Source organism: Meles meles, chromosome 13 (genome assembly GCF_922984935.1).
Source record: "Meles meles chromosome 13, mMelMel3.1 paternal haplotype, whole genome shotgun sequence".
Lineage (NCBI taxonomy): Eukaryota > Metazoa > Chordata > Mammalia > Carnivora > Mustelidae > Meles > Meles meles.
This window is the reverse complement of record NC_060078.1, coordinates 79,021,263-79,043,601: the sequence shown is the minus strand read 5'-3', so window position 1 is coordinate 79,043,601 and position 22,339 is coordinate 79,021,263. Positions and strand designations below refer to the sequence as shown.

The 22,339-nt window shown below is 41.7% G+C and overlaps 1 protein-coding gene across 1 annotated transcript in view; it reads right to left on the bottom strand.

Moving 5' to 3' along the window:
• Window positions 1-22,339, bottom strand: part of LOC123955086 (deleted in malignant brain tumors 1 protein-like) — a 115,017-nt gene that overhangs the window by 72,386 nt on the left and 20,292 nt on the right. The window contains 4 exon segments of the mRNA XM_046026610.1: window positions 9,281-9,598; window positions 11,963-12,280; window positions 13,258-13,320; window positions 18,846-19,163. Coding sequence (XP_045882566.1) covers window positions 9,281-9,598; window positions 11,963-12,280; window positions 13,258-13,320; window positions 18,846-19,163 — 1,017 coding nt within the window.

The window sequence follows — 22,339 nt, the reverse complement described above, 5'->3', positions numbered from 1 at the left end:
CACTTGTAGGTGGTACAAAGGAATAACACGGAGGACATTAGGGGAAGGAAGGGAAAATGGAGGGGTGGGGGAATTAGAGGGGGAAATGAACCATGAAAGACTATGGACTCTGGGAAATAATCTGAGGGTTTCAGAGGGTACAGGGGAGAAGGGATGGGTTAGCCTGGCAATGGGTATTAAAGCGGGCACGTGGTGTAATAACACTGGGTATTATATGGAAACAATGAATCACGGAACACTGCATCAAAAACTAATAATGTACTGTATGGTGACTAAGATAACATAATAATTATAAAAAAGAAATAATGACGAATGCTCTTTTTTTCCTGTCTTGTCTTTAGTAATAAGGTGCATTTCATTTTTGAAACATTTAAATATGAAAATGTATGCAGGACATAAGGTACCAAATTATATCTTAAAATTTATATTACTATATGTCTGAGTATAGGCTAATTTAGAGCGAATAATTCAGTAGTTAAGGTAAAAATAGAAATACCAAGACACCAAACAAAAAACAACTGAGTCAAAAGGAATGAAGACAATGCTTTTTACTTAAACAAAAGACTTTTTTTTTTTTTTTTTTGGAGAGAGCTGCTGCCCATGTAATGTAGGAATTTATTAAGCAGTAATATCTTTTCGTCCTACAGATTTTTAAAAAAGATTTTATTTCTTTGACAGAGATCACAAGTAGGCAGAGAGGCAGGCAGAAAGAGAGAGGGGGAAGCAGGCTCCCCACTGAGCAGAGAACCCGATGTGGAACTTGAACCCAGGACCCAGGATCATGACCTGAGCTGAAGGCAGAGGATTAACTCACTGAGCCCCTCAGCCTACCAAATTTTTATAATAAATTTTAACTTACTAGAGATGAAGATCTGTTTCTGTAGATGCAAAATATATATGCTCACATTCCTTTTATCAAAATTTTCTTTCTCTTGTTTTCTGATCCTTACTGCAAGGGCAGAGTTACTCAGATTTTTTCTTTTCCCTCACTGCTAACCAGAGGGATTCTAACAGCTCCTTACTGCTGCCTGGGAGAAAGATCTTAGCAAGGTAGAAAGGAAGAAAAAGTCCTTCTTTTCAGTTAGATACAGAAAAACAGATACTATTTTGCGTTATAAAGCTGTCTTCACAGATGAAATTTTTAATAAAGAAGAAATAATCTGTATTATTTCTGTCTAGTGAACGGGTCTGCAATTCTCATGGTTGTTTTATTTGTTGCCCTGGCCATGATATTGACATTCTGCATTCTAGAATGTTCAAAGAAAAAAAAATCCTGGTGGGTTTCTGTGTTACATCAACAGTGATCTTCAGCATGTCTCAGTTCCCTACACGGAAGAGATAAGAAGCAGAACTCACTGCCTCACTGGATTTCTTAGTTAAATGAAGAGTTTAAGAGTTCTGTGTCTCATTGTGTGAAGTTCTCTACAAAATAGAAGTAGAAATATAATACAGTATAATACAACATAATGGAAATAACAGAAGTAGTAATATTTCTCTAATATACAGGTTCTTTTTTGAGATCAGTTAGCCTATACATGCGAGTAGAATCGCAGATGGGAATGTGCACTGTTAGTATAATCACAAGGAGATTATGCTCAGAAAAGAAGGCGAGAAAACCTGCTGAGAGGTTGTTGGTCAAGTTTCCCCAAAGTCCCAGTTCTCCTGGGGTGTCAATATTTGCTCTGTGGACACCCTCCTCTCCACATCATTCCGGAAAAGCATGGAAACACCAAAGTGTGACTATTGCCTACTTGCCTACCGCTCTTCACTTGGTCCGACCAGGAACTGGGTGCACTGCTCCCTAAAAGATGAACCTCTCTTTTCAACAAAGCTCCTGTGAGCAAACTTGGTCCAAGAACAGGCTGCCTTGCTGTGAACCACTGCTATTAATAGGCAGCCTGTCTTACAGAGCCCAGCTCTGAGTCTGTGGACTTGGAATGGCTCTTACCACAACTAGTCGATTCTGCGCCCCCCAGGAAGCTGTAAAGTAAGTCAGAACCCCTCACCTCCAATTTGAAATAAGCTTCATGACGGGCAAGTGGCATGTCTTCCCTCTTCCCCAAACAGGTTTGGGGTGGTGGTGGGTTCAGACCACAATTATTCAGAACCCAGAGCAGCAGACAGCTTCAGCGATTGGACGTGGTGGGCCCACTGCCTGGGGCTATGTGACTTTTAAAAGGCCCCCAAAATGTCCTATTTTAAAAATTAGAATAAAAAGATAACTACAATCTAGTCTGCTTTCCACTTTTTTATACCAACACAGTCATAAAATATTATTAGATGTGTGTGTGTGTATATATATAGAGAGAGAGAGAGAAAGGGGTCCTTGAAGACAAAAGTGTCCAAGGGCCCCAAGGATGTCAAGAAGTAGCTCAACATAACAAATAACATGGAGGACATGGGGAAATGGAGAGGAGAGGGAGTTGAGGGAAACTGGAAGGGGAGATGAACCATGAGAGACTATGGACTCTGAAAAACAACCAGAGGGTTTTGAAGGGGCGGGGGGGGTGGGAGGTTGAGGAACCAGGTGGTGGGTAATAGGGAGGGCACGTACTGCATGGAGCTCTGGGTGTGATGCCAAAACAATGAACACTGTTATGCTGTAAATAAACAAATAAAAAAAAAAGAAGTAGCTCAAGCCAGGGTCTGAAACATCAGAGGTCATGTGTAACTGCTGTGTGATGCTCTTTTAGGAGGAAGCAGAATGACTACACACAGCCACCAACTTCTGCCGTAGCAATTTTTTTTTAGTATTTTATTTATTTGACAGAGAGAAATCACAAGCAGGCAGAGAGGCAGGCAGAGAGAGAGGAGGAAGCAGTCTCCTCACTGAGCAGAGAGCTCGATGCGGGGCTCGATCCCAGGACCCTGAGATCATGACCCGAGCCGAAGGCAGAGGCTTTAACCCACTGAGCCACCCAGGCGCCCCCATAGCATTTATTTTAAACACACTCACATGATTACACTTGACCTGGAAAAATTCAGTTACTGCTGATGTGCATTACTGCAGAACCAATCTTAAAGATGCCAAAATGGCACAACAGGCTTTCCCCCTTTGTAATCATAGATATGCAGGCAGGTCCACCAGGGTGAGGAAGGAAGAAACAGACTGGGGCTCATGTCTGATGCAGAGTCCTAGGTACTAAATGATATATTTTGCCATTTTGCCAAACTGTCCCACTGGAAAACGTAAATTTGAAAGTTTTCCTATTAGAATTTTTGTACCAAAAACTACAGAGTAAGTGAGGACCCACAGCTGAATCCCCAGTTTCTTGGCTTGGTCTTAATGAACTTCCACCATGGCGATGAGACTTGCAAGAATGTTCTCTTCCCAGTAGTCCAGAGGTAGCTCTGGACATGCTATCCGCTGACCCAAAAGGCTAGTCATCATGTGGGTTTGGAGTCAGACTGATAATGTGCCCAAATCTTGACTTCATCATGTTGTGGGTGGGTGATGCTAGAAAGTGATCCTTTCTTGTTTTGTGGAACAATGACGGAGTTGTGGGGAGAATAAGGCTGGTGGGCTGTTGTGAGGCTTAATGAACTGTCCATTCTACAAATGCACCAATTCTCTGTTTTATCACATTTTGATTGTTCCACAAACATTAACTCCTTCCCGGATATTTCCCAAGGACTTACCTGCCAGGGGTGTAGGTGTGGACAGTGGGACTGCAGGCTGTGGTGTGACTATGGTTGCAAATAATTCATCACCTGTGGGTGGGGACAAACAGAAGCATCTCTAGTAATCGGGACATCCCCGAATCTCAACTTTAGAAAGACCAAGGTTCCAACACCAACCCAGCTTGAAGGTCACATTCAAACATGAACGTCATTTCCTGGCTCTGCTCCTATGCAGGCAAGGAGTCCTCCCAAGGCTGTGATCAGCACTCTGCAGGGTGTCAGGTCTGAGAAGGGGACAGCCCAGTGTTTGGCCCGCGGTGCCCTCCCTCTATTCCCTGTAGAAGAAATGCCATCCGACCTGGTGGAGTCGTTGTCACAGGAAGTGTAGCAGGCTCTGTGGTGGGCATGGCTGCTGTCCGTACATCACCTGTGCGTGTAAAACAAATAGACACCCTGTCATTGCTAGAAAACACCAGAAAGTGAATTTCTGACAAGCGCAAAGAGAAGGCTAGGCACAAATCTGTCCTACTAGGGTTTTTAGTCATCATTCCCACCTCCTTTCTTGCCACATTCATCCAACGCTGGATCTCAGACTCACCGTGGGATGAAAATGCTCATACTTGGGTGGTGGGCCATTTTGCTAAGTACCCACACAACCAATCATGGATTTTCCCCTCTTTTCCTTTGAGGAGCAATCCAGATGTGTTCTACCACAGGGACACGCAATCAATTAATGGCTGAATGGCTGAATTCCATTTATTTGTGGGGTCTTTATCTGGGCTCTGAGTAACCTAAGCCATGTGAGGCTTCCATAAGAACATTAAGGCAGCTCTGTTTTCATCTTATTAACTCAAAAAACAGTAATAGAGTACTGTATTGTTTCCTTTTTAAAACAGCTTTACCAAGGTATCCTTGATATACAGAGAGCTGCACATGTTCAATGTGTATGGCTTGTTGGGTTGGAATATACGAAAACACTTGTGACGCTATCACCACAGTCATGGTAACACACACACCCAGCACCTCCTAGAATTTCTCCGTGTTTTTCCCCTCCCTTTTTTTTTTCGTGTGAACACTTAACATGATGTGTATCCTCTTAACAAATTTTGAAGTGCATGATACAGTATTGTCAACTACAGGCACTATGTTGTATGGAAGATCTCTAGCACTTACTCATCTAGTATAACCGAAACTTCTTCCCCAGTAAACTCCCTGTTTCCCCCTCCCTCAACCCCTGACAACCCCATTCTGCTCTCTGCTTCTGTGAGTTTGACTATTTTATTTTATTTTTTTAAAGATTTTATTTTATTTATCTGACAGAGACCACAAGTAGGTAGAGAGGCAGGCAGAGAGAGAGAGGAGGAAGCAGGCTCCCCACCAAGCAGAGAGCCTGATGCGGGACTCCATCCCAGGACCCCAGGACCATGACCTGAGCCGAAGGCAGAGGCTTAACCCACTGAGCCACCCAGGCGCCCTGAGTTTGACTACTTGAGATGCTTCATATAAGTGAAATCACGCAGTATTTATTCTTCTGTGACTACTTTACTTCACTTAGTGTTATATCCTTCAGGTTCACCTATGTTGTTACAAATGTCAGAATTTTCTTCTGTTTAAGGCTGAATAACATTTCTTTGTATGTGTATACCACATGTTCTTTATCCAGTTATCTGTTGGTCTATATCTTGGCTATTGTGAGTGCTACCATGAACACAGTAGTGCAGTGAGAATGATTTCAATTCTTTAGATGTATTACCCAGAAGCGGCATTGCTAGATCATATGGTAGCTCTATTTTTAATTTTTTGAGGAATATTTGAAATGCTTTCCATAGCAGCTGAACAATTTTACATTTCTACTAACAGTGTACAGGGCTCCAATTTCTCCACAAGCTCACCAATACTTGTTATCTCTCTTTTCTAAAAATAGTAGCCATCCTGGGCTGCCTGGGCGGCTCATCTGGTTAAGTGTCTGACTCTTGATTTCAGCTCAGGTTGTGATCAGGTTGTAGATCTGCTTGAGATTCTCTCTTCCCCTCCCTCTGTCCCTCACCCCCATGTGCATTGCATGTGTGCAGTCTCTCTCTCTCAAAGAAATAAAGCTAAAAAAAATTTAGTAGCCATTCTAACAGGTGTAAGGTGATATCTTATTGTAGTTTTGATTTGCACTTTCCTAACAATTAATGATACTGAGAATCTTTTCATATACCTGTTCGACATTTTTATGTCCTCTTTGGAGAAATGTCTGTTCAAGTCTTTTGCTCATTTAAAAAATCTGGTTATTTGATTTTTTTTATATAAGTTTTAGGAGACTCATATAGGTTTTGGGAATTAACCCCTTAGCAGATATATGGTTTGCAAATATTTTCTATCCAAGAAGTTATTGCTAAGACCAGTGTGAAAAAGACTTCCCTGTTTTCTTCTAGGAATTTAATATTTTCAAGTGTTATGTTTAATTCTTTAACCTATTTTGAGTTAATTTTGGGGGTCCAATTTCATCTTTTTGCATATGGGTATTCAGTTTTCCCAATATCATCTGTCAAAGAGACCATCCTTTTCCCACTGTGTGTTCTTGGTATCCTTGTCAAAGATCAGTTGAGTATATATGTGTGGGTTTATTTCTCTGTTCTCTTGCATGGGTCTACATGCCTATTTTTGTACCTGTACCGTAGTGTAGGTTTATAATACACTTTGAAATCAGGAAACGTGATGCCTCCAGCTTTGATCTTTCTCAAGACCACTTTGGCTATTCTGGGTCTTTGTAGTTTCATATGAATTTTAGGGTTTTTTTCGTATTTCTATAAAAATTGCCATTGGGATTTTTGTGGAAGTAGCTTTGAGTCTATAGATCTCTGTGGTAGTATGGACATTTTCAAATTTTATTTATTTATTTGACACAGATGGAGAGTGCATAAGCAGGTGAAGTAGCAGGCAGAGGGAGAAGGAGAAGCACGCTCTGTGCTGAGTAAGGAGGCTGACACAGGGCTTGATCCCAGGACCCTGAGATCATGACCTGAGCTGAAGACATCCCAGCATTGGGCTACCCAGGAGCCCCAGCATTTTATTTTTATTGATGCTATTGCAAATGGGATTGTTTTCTTAATTTCTACACTCATTGTTAGCGTAGAAAAGCACAATTGATTTTTGTATGTTGATTCTGTATCTTGTAACTTTGCTGATTTCTTTTAGTTCTAACATTTTTTTTTCTCTGTGGAGTGTTTAGAGTTTTCTACAAGTCAGATCATGTCATCTGGAAACAGAATTTTACTTTTTCCTTTTCCATTTCATTTCTTCTATTTCGTCTAATTGCTCTGGCTAGGATTTCCAGTACTATATGGAATTGAAGTGGCAAGAGTGAGCATCCTTGTCTCTTCTCCTGATCTTTAAGGAAAAGCTTTAAAATTTTCACCACTGGGCGTGATATTGACTATGGTCTTGTCATATATGGCCTTTATTATGTCGAGGTACTTTCCTTCTACACCTAGTTTGTTAAGCATTTTTATCATGAAAGAGTGGTAAATTTTGTCAAATGCTTTTTCTGCCTCATGTGATTTCTTTTTTAAAATTATTTAATTGTTTTTTAAAATGGTAATTCCAGTATAGTTAACATATAGTGATATATTGGTTTCAAGTGTACAACATTGTGATTCAACAATTCCATATGTTACTCAGTGCCTATCACAATGAATGTATTCTTTTTTTTCAATATTTTATTTATTTATTTGACAGAGAGACAGAGATCACAAGTAGGCAGAGAGGCAGGCAGAGAGAGAGAGAGAGAGGAGAAAGCAGGCTCGCTGCGGAGCAGAGAACCCGATGCGGGACTCGATCCCAGGACCCTGAGACCATGACTTGAGCCGAAGGCAGAAGCTTAACCTCCTGAGCCACCCAGGCGCCCCACAATGAGTGTGTTCTTAATCCCCTTCATTGATTGTACCCGTTTTTGAAATCTTTAATTATGTTAATGTGACATATCACTCTTACTGATATGTAAGAGTGTTGAGTATGTTGAATCATCCTTACATCTCAGGGAAAAAAATCCCACTTGATCACAATGTATGACCCTTTTTTTTTTTTAAACATTTTATTTATTTATTTGACGGAGAGAGAGATCACAAGCAGGCAGAGAGGCAGGCAGAGAGAGAGGAGGAAGCAGGCTCCCTGTGGAGCAGGGAGCCTGATGCGGGGCTCGATCCCAGGACCCTGAGATCATGACCTGAGCCGAAGGCAGCGGCTTAATCCACTGAGCCACCCAGGCGCCCCAATGTATGACCCTTTAATTGTGTTGTTGTATGGTTTTCTTTTTAAAGACCTTGAGCAATTAGAGCAAAATATTAGAATTTGATAAAGCTCAGTAGTAGGTACCAAGGAGTTCATGGTACTGTCCTTAACATTCATCAGTGAGTTTGATATTTTTCATAATATTATTTTATATATGTAAACAATTGACTAGTCACCTCATTATTGTACTCTGTTTAAATAATTTGTAACTAGACTATCTAGAAATTGTTAAGCCACCAAACTTGTTATTTAAAATGGGCTGAAATAGAAAAGGGAAAATACATATAACTTATTTTTTTTTTTAGTTGGACTTCTGGTTCATTGTCCATAGGATAATGTAGAATCAGTCTTAGTATATCAAAAACACCAGAAGCTTTACTCCTAATGGTGAAGAACTGAGACTCAGTTCCAATCAGAGTAAAGAAGGGGACTCTTGAGTGTCTGGCTGATGTCAATGAGAATTTCACCAGCAACCATTTATGATGACATCCATGTTATCCAAGGAAACGGGCTTCATTGCTCTCCTATCAAATATCTATAGAGAGAGGAACTATTCATTTTTATATGCTGTGTCTTCTTCTAACCACTTATTTGTTCCTGTATTCTACAGATTCTTGAAATTAAAAGGACGCTGTATAATGATCACACAAATATCTACTGGTATGTGAATCTTTAAGCAGTTTAAAAAATATGTGTCGATCACCTTAAATAACAGTTGGTAGAAATTAACTCAAACTTAACTGAATTAATTTTAATAGACTGAGCTTCTGAACTCTTTGGAGGCAACTCAACATTCTCAACATGCAGGCGTCGTTTTAGCAATGTCAGAAATTATTTAAGGTCTAGATGATGAAATGAGAAACCTGATTCCCCTTCTGCTCTGGGCCCCTCTGTATGGTGTGGTACCATGTAGAGTGGCTGATAAAAATTCCGCCCTGGAGTGACTCAACCACGTGGGCTACTGAGCTGCACAACCCCAGGATTTATCTTTCACAAATAACATGTGCTGACCTCCATGGGGACAAAATTTCACAGTGCATTCTACGGGGGTGGTGCCCCTGAAGTTGTTCAGTGTGAAGACCCTCCTAACATGCCTTAAGAAAGGGACATTCTAGGGAGGAAAATCCTGAAGCAGAAGAACCGAGCAAAGAATGGACTGACCTGACAGTGTGTAGGAAGAGGTGGCACTTTCAGGCTCTGTGGTTGGAGTGGGGCCTGGTGAACCATCACCACCTGATTGCCACAAGAAAAATCACAAGCGAAGGTCTATGGTGCCATTTATAACATAAGTGTCATTAAAATAATCATGGAGAAATATGTGAGGGGGGAGACAAAGAAGTGATGTCATGGTAAAAAAACACAAACAAACACAACAGCTCTTTACCTGTGCAGACAACACCAGCGTCCTCCAGGTGCCCGCAGTTGAGCCCAGCCTCACCCCTGTGCACACACTGCCCCAGGTGGCTCTCAGCACCAGCACACTGCACGTCGTCCAGCAGGATCTTCCCGGAGCCTGCCCCAAAGTGGGCCCCTGTGGGGGCTGCCACGGCCCGGCCACACTGCAGCTGGCGGCACACCACTGTGGCCTCGGCCAGGTCCCAGAGATCATCACACACGGTTCCCCACGTGCCCTGGATGAGAACCTCCACCCGGCCTGAGCACCTGCCTGTGCCGTTCACCAGTCTCACGGCCATCCAGGCCCCTGGGGAGGCACAAGCAAGAGAGATACTGGAGACCTAGTTCTCTGAGGGCAGGGAAATTTCCTATATTGGGGTAGAGCACTGGCCGATAATTGCTCAAATTGTCAGAAATTTTGTCTCTTGACCACAACCCCCATCACCTACAGTAAAAGAACAGATTTTGTAGCCTTCCTTATTTATCTTTTCTATTTCTTCGTATTGAGAGGGCTTTTCTTTTGCCAGTGTAGCCCAACAGACCTGGAAGTCAATACCCCAGGTGATTTTGAAAGGAGTTGTTTGCTGGTTATCTGGGGATGTACAGGAGATATGGCTTATGGAAATGTTAGTTCTGCAATTGAAGGCAGGGAGGCATTAGCTCATGCGCTAAGGAGAAGGCCTAGATTCGGCCGAGGAGACCAAGGTTGCTCAGCTGGAACGGTGCAGGGAAATGGACAATCCAAATGACTAGTGAACATTCTGTCTCTTGTCCCTTCTGTCACAGTAAAGGCTCTGCTGAGACAGCCTATTCATGTACCTGACACGCAACATTTCCACGTACTTTTCTCAGACCACCTTGGGATGAGCCGTTAGTCCTCATTCACACCTTTCTCCTCTAATATACCCAGGGCAACATCGATCTATGTGCCCAAGAAAAACACTGTGAAATCGACTTGATCCCTGGAGTTGGGTGGCTCTGGGTGCTCCAGCCCTCACCACGTATGGTTGTGTGACTCTAGCATCACAGAGTGTCTTCTGTTCATGTCCTTTCTGAGCCTCTGTTGATGCATTTGTGAAATGCTGGAGATCACACCTTCCTTTATGGTAATTGTGGTGGAACAGAATAGGGAAAGCTCGTATTTCTGTGTGTGGCACATAGATGCTCAGAAAACCTGGAGCTCAGCCCTAGGCTAGTCACAGGGACGCATTACCTGCTGGTGTGAGGGTGGAGTGAAGGGTAGGAGGGTGCGTCGTGAGTGTGGCAGCTGACAGTCCATCACCCGTGAAGGGACACAAACAGGGACATCACTTGGGACTAAGAGCCTGCCAACCCCATATAGGAAAGAGGATGCTTACAATGGGAACTTTCCAAAACTGTGACACTAGTTTTCCACCGGTTTCCCCTACAATGCTTGAGACAGGGCAGCCCTCACTTTGCCCTGTCTTTACACTTAGTTCTCCAGTCTCTAAGATGAGGTTTTGCCATATTGTCCATGGCCTGTATACTCAAGCTCTCGGAATGCCCGTGAGTCCATTTCTGGTTCTCTCTGTTGCCATCTCTCTTCTTTCTCTTTTAGGAAAGCACCGACTGTGTGCCAGTGGGGACAGGGCATTAGTATCAACAACGGGACGTTTCAGCTTTGCCTTAGGTGTTTGGCCACCTCACCCAGACTCTGGGTTACCTAAGCAGTGTGTGATTTTCAGCAACTCTTGTTGCCCATTTTGTCTCAACAAACACCCGTCAGATGAATTTACTGTCATAACGTTTGGGGCTAGTGAAGATGTCAAGTAGCAATTAACCCAGCAGACTGGATATCTAATGCAGAGAGCAGATTTGCGCTCTCACTTCCTCCTTGGCCAAGTGGTGTTGGTGGCGCTGGCCTTAACTTTCAGTCATAACCCACAGGTGCTATGGCTGCTGCCAGTGGACAGGGAGACCCAGCACAGGTCGGATGCTGGAGGAATAGTGCCCACACCGGGTGCCTCAGCTTTGGGAGCTCTGCAGCCGTCCCCGTCCTCTACGGGCACCAGTTTGAGGGAGCTCTCCCCACTGCCCCCTTCTGATAGGTAGGCAGGTGCACTGGGCATCATCTGCTTCTCATAATGCTTTGAGCCTCTTTGGGTCCTTTTAAGGCTGACTAGATAGCAATGGATCGAACCCCTGAACCAGCGGAATACAATTTGAATTTCCCAGCGATAAGTTCGGAGAGGCAGAAAAGGAATGTTTTGAGAATTCCAGTGGTGGCTAAGCATCCCATCTTGTAAAAGTCTTGCCCCTTTTCATTCTTATCTGCAGTATTTGCACCGTAAAGAGGAATCGGCGTCTCTGCTGTCTTGACGTACCTCTAGCACAGTGTAGATTGAGGAAGTGTCTGCTAGAGGGTCAATAGAAGCAAAAGCAAATGCAGCAAGCAAAGATGACCTACCTGCGAGTGTGTCCACTGAGGGAGGAGCTTCAGGCCCTGGGGTGGGGCTGGGGGCTGGTGGACCATCAGTACCTGAAGATTGAAAGGCACAGACCTGGCTTCTAATAATGAGGCTTACAATATGGTGGGGGGGGGGGGGCTTCTTCAGTACATTGTGTAATGGCTGGTGTGAGCAGGTGGAGAATGCCTGAACGGAAGTAAAACCAGTGACATCGTGGGCGGTGACAGCCCCTCACCTCTCACCTGCACATATGACGCTGGTGTCCTCCAGGTGCCCGCAGTTGAGCCCAGCCTCACCCCTGTGCACGCACTGCCCCAGGTGGCTCTCAGCACCAGCACACTGCACGTCGTCTAGCAGGATCTTCCCGGAGCCTGCCCCAAAGTGGGCCCCTGTGGGGGCTGCCACGGCCCGGCCACACTGCAGCTGGCGGCACACCACTGTGGCCTCGGCCAGGTCCCAGAGATCATCACACACGGTTCCCCACGTGCCCTGGATGAGAACCTCCACTCGGCCTGAGCACCTGCCTGTGCCGTTCACCAGCCTCACGGCCATCCAGGCCCCTGGGGAGGCACAAGGAGGCAGAGCAGCGGCGTACTGGCCTTCCCATCTGAAGGTTCCTTTTATCCTTTGTGGTCATATCCCCGCTTTTAAATATGCAAGATCACACAGTTCTCATGTATCCACAGAGTCACAGCCAGAAGAGTCTTCAATTTCACATCCCTTCCATGAGTCTTTACTAAATCCTCCTATCAAAATATGAAACTCTATCTTTTCTTAAAAAAGATTATTTATTTATTTATTTATTTATTTAAGAGAGAGAAAGAGAGAGAGAGAGCATGAGAGGAGAGAGGTCAGCGGGAGAAGCAGACTCCCTGCAGAGCACGGAGCCCGATGTGGGACTCGATCCTGGGACTCCAGGATCATGACCTGAACCGAAGGCAGTCACTTAACCAACTGAGCCACCCAGGTGCCCCATCAAAATATGAAGCTCTCTTTAAGAAATTTTCAGAATTCCTCAGGTCTCCTGATCATTTTCGTTATATGTTATTCCTCTGCCATTAATAAGGGTAGAAATATGAGATGTTAATGTATTGACAAAATAGGAAACTAGACTATCCTTATGTAGGTCATTGCTAGGTAGTCCCCTTTTTGGTCGGACTATATTAGTCTTATAGCAAATTGGTGCCTTTGTCTCATAATCTTTCTTTATGGCTTTACTATGTAAAGGAAACTAAGACAGGAACTAACATTTGTTGTTGGTCTGTGAAGTGTCAGAGTCTTAGAATGCCACTAACTTCAACATTTCTCTCTTAATCTTTTCAACCCCATGTGTGGGCGTGGTTTTCCATTTTACGGATGAGGAAGTTATGGCAACAGAAAAGGTGAAAAATGATGAATAAAATTGCTCTAAATGCTGTGACTTATAAGTGGGTTATCTCCCACTTTAACTCTGCCTGTGGTTTCTCTCCAGCTTGGAGAAATGCCTCTCTCTATGATTTCCATCATCCCTTAAATTCTCAGGAACTACTTCCCATACCTGCAGGGGGAGGTGTGAAGTCTTCAGGAGCTATGATCAGTGAGGTCTCCGGGAAGCTTTCAACTAGGAGGAAGCACAAAGCTAGGTCAGTATCAGTCAGTCAAGAAGGAAGAAAAAAGTCAGCACACTGCTGGAAGGATCCATTATAAGGCCCTTCTGGAACTTTGTGTTTTCTTTTGATTCATCTAAGTAAGTCACCATCATCACCATCAAATAAGATTGTTTAGCTTTTTGGACATGCATTAGATGTTCATGGTAAACTTATCTTTGACTCCTCGGCCCAGTAGAAATAAATTCTTAAGAAATAAGATAAACTTAAGAACATCATACTTATGGAGACCTAAAGGCAATAAAATCAGCTTTGCAAATTAATAATGCTGTGAGCTACTATTCGTAACAAATACTTATTCAATACAAAGAAATTGAGACACAGTACCTGCATTTAAAAAGCTTATATCTCACTCAGAAGCTAGGATATATATACAAGGAACATAATATAAGGTGGATTATGAAGGATGTCAACAGAAAAGACAGAAATATACAGGAAATGTCCTCTTGTGGAGACCAGGAGAAGCTACCTTGAGAAATGCGTGGAAGCGGAGTGTGTAGACCTCTTCCAGGCAGCACAGGTATTAGAGGACAGTGACCTTGAATTCAGACATTCAGGGACATGAAGGAATAGGTACTTCTTTAAAGATTTTATTTTTAAGTAATCTCTACACCCAACATGGGGCTCAAACTCACAACACCAAGATCAAGAGTCACCTGCTCCACAGACTGAGTCAGCCAGGTGCCCCGCATCTTAATTTGATTAGAATAATGGTAGCATATGTGTGCATCCCAGATACTGGGATTTTTACATTTTCCTTACTGATATTATGCAGAAAACTTCCTAAGAGATGATACATAATGAAAAGGAATTTGGGTCAAGTATATTTCATGACCATGGCCTGATATGACTTCTAGTGGGCATTTATAGGATTAACTGTATATTAAAGGCTCCTAGACATCCTGTAGTAAAGAAACCTGTTTAATTTTTTTAATGCAATGTTTCCCAAATTCATCTGACCATTGAGCCTGTGGTGTGTGTGTGTGTATGTGTGTACAATTCATCTTAACGTGTTGATCTGGTAGTTCTGGGAGCATATTCTCGGAAACATCTTTATTTAACTGCCTAAAGGATTCTGGTAGGGACTGGAGACTACTAGCAATGTTTGCTATTAAACTTCTTTTTTTTAAATCTGTAATTTTATTTTTATTTTTTTAATTTTTATTTTCTTCTTTCTAGAAACACAAAATAACTTGGAAACTTGAATAAATTATAAGATAAAAGATTTCAGTATAAACTCAAAAAAGCTGCATTTTTAAAATACCTGTTGGTGTTTGCTCTTCCTCGGAGGTAATGGGTGTCATTGTCATTTCAGCAGCTACAATAAAAAGAAAACATGATTAGTGATGAACAGCCCCTCATAGATGCACAACTGAAGCTGAGAAGAGGGAAAGTTACCTGGCACGCCAAACCAATTTCTAGTATCTCTTGGTGAAATATAAAAGCCAGCTCTAAAGGGCTTTAGTGAATTTCCAGTCCAAAGACAGGAGTGTTCTACTCTGGAACCTGATTCTTACTCCACCAAATATTACAAACGAACATCTGTTTTCTGATCTGTAAAACTGGGAATCAAATCTGATAATGGATAGGAAAGAAATTTATAAACTAAGAAATGAATAAACTCAAAAATTACCATCGTATTTCTAATGATAAATACTTCCTTGTTTAGGGAAAATAATTCCCTTGCCACAAATATAAATATCAAAATAAAAAGTTTTAAAAATATGTTTTACAATAACATCCAAAACCATGAAATTATTATGGATAAGTCTGATAACTATGAGCAAAATTTGTACATGGAAAAATAAATATTGAGATAAATGAAAGACCTCAATAAATGAAGAGATATGCCTTATTGATGATCAGAAACTCAGTATTATTAAGATGTCAATTTTCTCTGAATTTACATATAGACTCTGTACAATCCAAACTAAAAATTCCAGCAGATATTTTTTGTAGAGATTGACAAGTTGACTCTAAAATTTTATATGAAATGCCAAAAACCGAGGTTAACCAAAACAGTTTTTAAAAAAGAAGAAAAAAGAGTAAAGTTGAAGCACCCACACTATCTGATTTCATGACTTATTCTAAAGCTGCAGAAATTGAGACAATGTGATATGTGCATGAGAATTGTCACATAAGTCAGAGGAGCAAGAGGGAGTTTAGAAATAGGCCCAAGTATTAATGATTATTTTATTTTTGACAAAAGTGCCAAATTATTTTAGTGTAATTAGGAGAGTCTTTTAGACAAATGGTATTGAAATGACTAAAGATGTATATGGAAAAAGTCCTTGGAACCATATTAAAAAATCAACAAAAATGGATCATAGAGCTAAATGTAAAATCGACAACTATGAAACCTCTAGAAGAAACAGGAAAAAAAATCTTTGAGACTTCTGGTCAAGCGAAGATTTCTTAGATGAGACACAAAAGCCTATTTGGCTAAAGAAAAAAAATCTTGGGAAATCAGAATTCATTAAAACTTTGAAAATTCTGTCTTTCAAAAAATACTTTTAAGAAAATGAAAAGGCAGATTATAGACTGAGAGAAAATATTTGCCAAACACACATCTGAGAAAATACTTGTATCTAGTATTTAAAAATGTGCAATATTTGATATCTAAAGACCTATCTTACAACATGATAAGATATCTCAATTAAAAAAAGATGAAAGATTTAGGGGCACCTGGGTGGCTCAGTGGGTTAAAGCCTCTGCCTTCAGCTCAGGTCATGATCTCAGGGTCCTGGGATCAAGACTCACCCTGGGCTTTCTGCTCAGCAGGGAGCCGGCTTCCCCCTCTCTCTGCCTGCCTCTCTGCCTACTTGTGATCTTTGTCTGTCCAGTAAATAAATACATGAATGAATAAATAAATAAATAAATAAAATCTTAAAAAAAAAGATAAAAGATTTAAACACACACTTCACCAAAGAAGAGATGCAAATAAACACATTAAAATGTACTTAGTATCACTAGTCATAGAGGAAAGCAAATTAAAACCACAAAGAGATATCATTCTCATTATAAGAAAAAGACTATAATGACCAAACAAAAAGTAGAAAATCCAAGTGTAGACAAGTATGGGGGAAGCAATTGTAAATCTCATATATTTTAGGTGGGAATGCAAAATGATATAGCCACCTTGGAAGATGGTTTGTAATTTGTATATGAATGTTTTAATCAGCTTAATTAATAATAGTCAAGAATTAAAAATAAACTTAATATCCATCAAGTGGCAAATAGATACACATATTTTGCTCATCTGTAAAGTAGAATACTACTCAGCAATAAAAAAAGAATGGGTGTCTAATACATGGAGCTACATGGGTGAATCTCTAAAGTATTATGATAAGAAGCTCAACAGAAAATGCTACATATTATCTGACTAACTTAGATAATATTCTGGAAAAGTCAAACCTATGGGGGCAGAAATAATATTGGTGATTTCCAGGACTTAGGTGTTAAGTGAGATAATTGCCTACAAAGAGGCATGAGGAAACTCCTTATGGTAATAGAAATGTTTTATATCTTGATGGTGATGGTTACACAACTTTAAGCTTTTATCAAAATTCTTTAAACTGATGATTTTTACTGTAAATAAATTAGATCTCAATAAGTCTGACTTTTATTTTTTTTAAATAATTTGTTTATTTATTAGAGAGAGAGAGAATGAGCAAGGAGAGGGAGAGGGAGAAGCAGACTCCCCGCTGAGCAGGAAGCCCTACGTGGGACTAGATTCCAGGACCCTGATAGAATGACTTGAGCTGAAGACAGTCACTTAACTGGCTGAGCCACTCAGGTGTCCCCTGACTTTTATTTTTGAAAGGTAACCTTGATTGCATGTAAACAATGGACTATAATGTTGGGAGCAAGCAGGCAGGGAAGCCAGTTAGGAGAAGTCTGTGTTCATCCAGGGAGAAAGAGGTGATGAGGCTTTGGATTAGGACAGTAGCAATCAGATGAAGAAGAGGCCATGAATGCAACTTCAGACTCCTCGCTCTAAATAGAAAATGAATCATCCACAGAGACCTGATTTCTTACATATTCATGGATATCCAGATATTTGCAAATATCTTAATAATTTACTCATACTCTTGTTTGAGTAATGCTCAAACAAGAGGATGCTTAGCTTTGTATATACATAACAGTTAAAAAGCACGTCAACTAAAAACAACCAGAGCTGTGATGCATAAATACAAAGTTTGACTTACCAGATAGAATAGCTTTTGCTGATGATAGTGATGGTATTGGTAATGAAGATGTGGATAACGGCACTGAGGATGGTGACATCAATAATGGTGATGATGACGATGATGGCAATGACAAAGGTGATGATGATGACGATGTTGATGGTGATGATGACAATGATGATGATGATGGTGATGATGATGATGATGGTGATGATGATGATGATGGTGATGATGGTGATGACAATGATGATGACGATGGTGGCGATGATGATGACGACGATAGTGAGAATGATAATGATGATGAAGATGATGGTAATTCCGCTTCTATTTATGAGGATAAGAAAGATTCCTTCTTTCTTTTAAGACCATGGTGCTCAAACTGTGGTCCCCAGACCAGCCACATAGGCATCCTGGACTTGTTGGAATTGCAAATTCTTACACCCCACCCTAGACCCACTGAATCAGGAACTCTGGAGTTGTGGCCCAGCAATCTGGGTTTTAATAGGCCCAACTGCTTTAGGATGAAAAAAAAAAAAAGATTGCAATGGCTCAGGGTTCTTCCTAATGGCAAAGGAACTCTAAAGGCACATAAGGATAAATTTTTAACTGATGTTGTTTCTTTCTTCACCTGTTGGAAAGGACAAAGTCCCACAGACTCCAGAAGGATTATTTTCTGATCTAATTATTCTGGAAACCTGGTGATTTCACTCTAACTTAGAAAGATTCCTACACCTGACTGATAGGGCTGTTAGCTGGCTCCTTTGTTGATACTGCTTTTCGCTGTTGAGCTCTCCACCAAGTTGCACCTAAATTGCCCCTGAGATCTACCACCAAGCATTTGCCCAGAAGAAGGGTCATTCAGGTCAGGATTAGCAGGTTTCCTCAAAGAGAACCTGAGCACATGAGAGCAAGGTCAGCACTGTGCCTGTATTCTGATTTTCCTGTGTTATGGTGGGTTGAACTATAGACTGGGAAAACCTTTTAGGTTTCATGATATATAGACCAATCAAAGCAACTTCTGTAAACTGCTCACAGCTTGATTTAATGGGGTCATTTTCATTCCACTTCTATCACACATATAAATATTAGCCATCCAGAACTAGAACTAAGAATGGGATATAAAAATGTCTGGAATCAGCCTTACCTGGAGGGGAGGAGGTTGTCATCAGAGAATCTGTTACTGTAAAGAGAGGAAGCCATTACCATTGCTGGATGGGACCACAGGTTCATTGCTCAGTTTCTGTAATAACCCATTCTTTCAGAGTCGTTCAGACCACACAAAGACCTCTCACCTGAGCAGATGGCTCCAACATCCTCCTCCTGACCGCACTTGTGAGTGAACCAGGCATCGTGGACGCACAGGGCCAGGTGGCTCTCCTCACCACTGCAGTGCACATTGTCCAGGAGAATCTTTCCAGAGCGTGGACCAAAATGGGCGCCCAAGGGGGCAGACACCGCCTGGCCACACCCAAGCTGCCTGCACACGACCTGCGCCTCCTTCAGATCCCAGCCATCACCGCACACGGACCCCCAGGTGCCCTGGTAGAAAACTTCTACCCGTCCAGAGCATCTCCCGGGGCCATTTACCAGCCTCAGTGTGGGCCAGTCTCCTGTGGAAATGAAAATTAAGGTAAGTTTTCGAAATTTCCCTCTTGAACTCACCCTATCTGCCTTGCTTACAGATTAAGGGGAACCCTGTGATTACTCCACAAGCATAAGCATTCTAGGAGAATATTGCTTAGTGATTACTCCACTGTGCAATGTGCTCTTTATCAGTCACTGAACAAAGCATATTAGATAAATAAATAATATTTAATCAATAATAATAAAATACATATTCTGTTCCATTCCACATATGTGGAATATGTATTTGTCATGCACTGGTGTTTTAAGACTTGACATCAACAGGGAAGACATGAAGAATTAGGAAAATGCATTTCCATCAGTGGGGAAATTTAAATGGCTTATTCAAAAAATGTAACACTACAGCAGTTAAAAGCAGTGAAATATATATATATATATGTGTACATATATATATATCAACATAGGTGAATATCAAAAACATAACTCTGAGTAAAGAATAAGAGGTACTAAATGACATACAGGGATAAGGTAATTTGCGTGAAAGAAAAACACAAAATAACATATGAGAGGTCACATAATTCCCATTTGTAAAGATACTAAAGCTGGAGATACATAAAAATTCAAGAGGGTGTTTGTCTCTGAGGAAGAAGGAGAAAACAGAGACTGGGCCTGAGGAATTGGGGGAACTTCACATTTATCTATGATGCTTTATTTCTTGGTAAGACTGGAAAACCAATATAACAAAATGTAAGCATTAGTCATCTGTAGGTAAAGGGGACATGGCTATGTGATTTCTTAATCTCTGTATTTTCTGAACTTAGAATGCTTTGGTGGAACAGCAGGAGAGTGAGAACGATCAGGTGCCAAAGTGATCAGAGGCCCAGACCCGTCCTGGAGGTGGTGATCTTTCCTCCTCTCACTGTCGTCTTCCCTGGGCACTTTCCAGGCCTCTGGCTGCAGTCCCCAGCCTCCTTCCCCCATTGTGGTGACCCCCTGGGTCTTCAAGGGCAATGGCAATTCCAGCAATGGTGCGTCCTATGGGGTAGGCTGCTGACCTGATGCGTTGGGCCAAGGAACATTGGCTCTGCGGCTGGAAGGCAGTGAGTCAACCACAGGTAGAACTGTAACAGCATGGAAAAAGTGATTAGAACTGGAACTCTTAACTCCAGAAAGTAAACTGAGGGTTTCTGGAGGGGTGAGGGGATGGGGGGGTTGGGGAACAGGTAACTGGGTGATGAGTATTAAGGAGGGCATTTGATGTAATGAGCACTGGGTGTTATATGCAAGTGCTGAATCACTAAACTCTACTTCTGAAACTAATAATAAACTATATGTTAATTAATTGAATTTAAATAAAAAATTATTGAATACCTACTTAAGCAAAGAAAAAAAGAACTGAAATTTCTCTTCCTGAGACAGGCACAGGACAACAGAAAAGTCCTTCAGAAAAGGACTCAACTAATGACTAGTGAAGAGTCACCAGCTAGGCCGCACCTTTCCAAAACATCTGGACTGGCCACACACTCAGGAAGAATGACTTTTTAGTGAGATTGCAGTCAAGTCCAGGCTGATAGAGGAATGGGAAGTTCCTAAGTGTGATCCTGCTGCCCCCAAATGTCTCGCTTTCTCTGGCCCTACATCAACTCCAGGTTCTGCATATGCTCTGCAGCAGTAAAATAAGTCATTGCTGAATTGAGCAAAAGTTTTAAAAGGATTCTATTTATCAGGATGCTGATTATCTTGGATGACCACGCAGAGGATATCACATAACCTAATGGCATGACCTGTCTCTTTGTACCTCCCGTCTGGAGGACCAGGTGATGGAATCATTGTTCTACCTGATAGGATAGTTGATAACTTTGCATTATCTGCTGAGGTTGAGAAAAAATATTTGTTAGAAGGATTTGGCTTCAAGGAGGGATTTGCCTCCACTCTGGCCTCTGCACGAATAGCAGGATGTTTCTTAGCCAAGACTGAAGTTACCCCAAGAGAGGTTAAGTTGCAGGTCCACACGTGCACCATTTGTACAATCATTTATTGATTCAGTCAACTTTGTTGGGTGCTTACTGTATGCCAACCGCTCTGATAGCTGCTAGAAGTGCAGTGACGAGCTAGGCAGACAAAGCCCTTGTTCTCACGGAGCATAAAATCTGGTATGGAAGCTAACACTGGCATCACATTACCCCTGGATCTCTTGGGAGTGGATTTTCCCTGGCCCTAAGTTTTGGTTCATCCTTCCTATGGCTCTGAATGCTGGAAGTGGCAAATACAAGGTATCATACCCATTTTGGGGGGTTGTAGCTCATAGCTTGTTGGCCTTCCCGATGATGTGGTTGGGCGATTAGTATTTTCTGGGACGGTGGATGTTGAGAGTGCTGTTGGGGAAAAATACAAGGAAAATGATCCCTGATGTTTGATGCCAAATAGAAAAGGAAGGACTTTTTTTCATCGGCTTCATGTTTCAAGGAGAAGAATTCAATTAGCTCTATATGAGCTCATTCAATATAGAGAATTTTAAAGGGAACAGCAACCTTGAAAATATCATGCCAGACACAAAAGACCACACACTGCTTGACTCCATTCATGTGAAATATCAAGAACAGGTAAATCTGCAGAGATAGAAAGTAAGTTGGGGATTGTCAGGTGCTGGGGGAGGAATTTGGACGAAATGACCATGACTATAAGCAGAGAGCAGGAGTGCTGTACCCTAATTACCCAACTTAGCAGTCATGGAGCAGAAACCTTCTTCCTTGAACAGTGCTGTTCCATAGGACAGACATGAAGGCACAGATGCCTACAGTCACATCACACGGCTACACGCATCACACGGCTACTCCACACTGTCCTCCAAGTACTTTGCACAAACTCACTGATACACTCCTTACAACTCCTTGAAATGCATAGTTATTACCCCCATTTCCAATAAGAAAACTGAGTGCAAAGAGGCAAAGAAAAACTGGTGAGGGCCACACAGCTGGGAGATAGGAGAGAGTGGCCCCAAACCCCGTGGTCTAGAACTTGGCTCTGAGCATTGTACTGGCAAGTGAATGGAATATGTCACTCAGATTTCAAAAGAATCCTTAGTCACTTAGACATAAGATATAAGACTTTAATGTGTTTGATCTCTCTTTTGTTCATATTTGGAAGTAGACATAGATATGCAAACTGGGATCAGTCAGATGGGATTAATTTATCCAAGCAT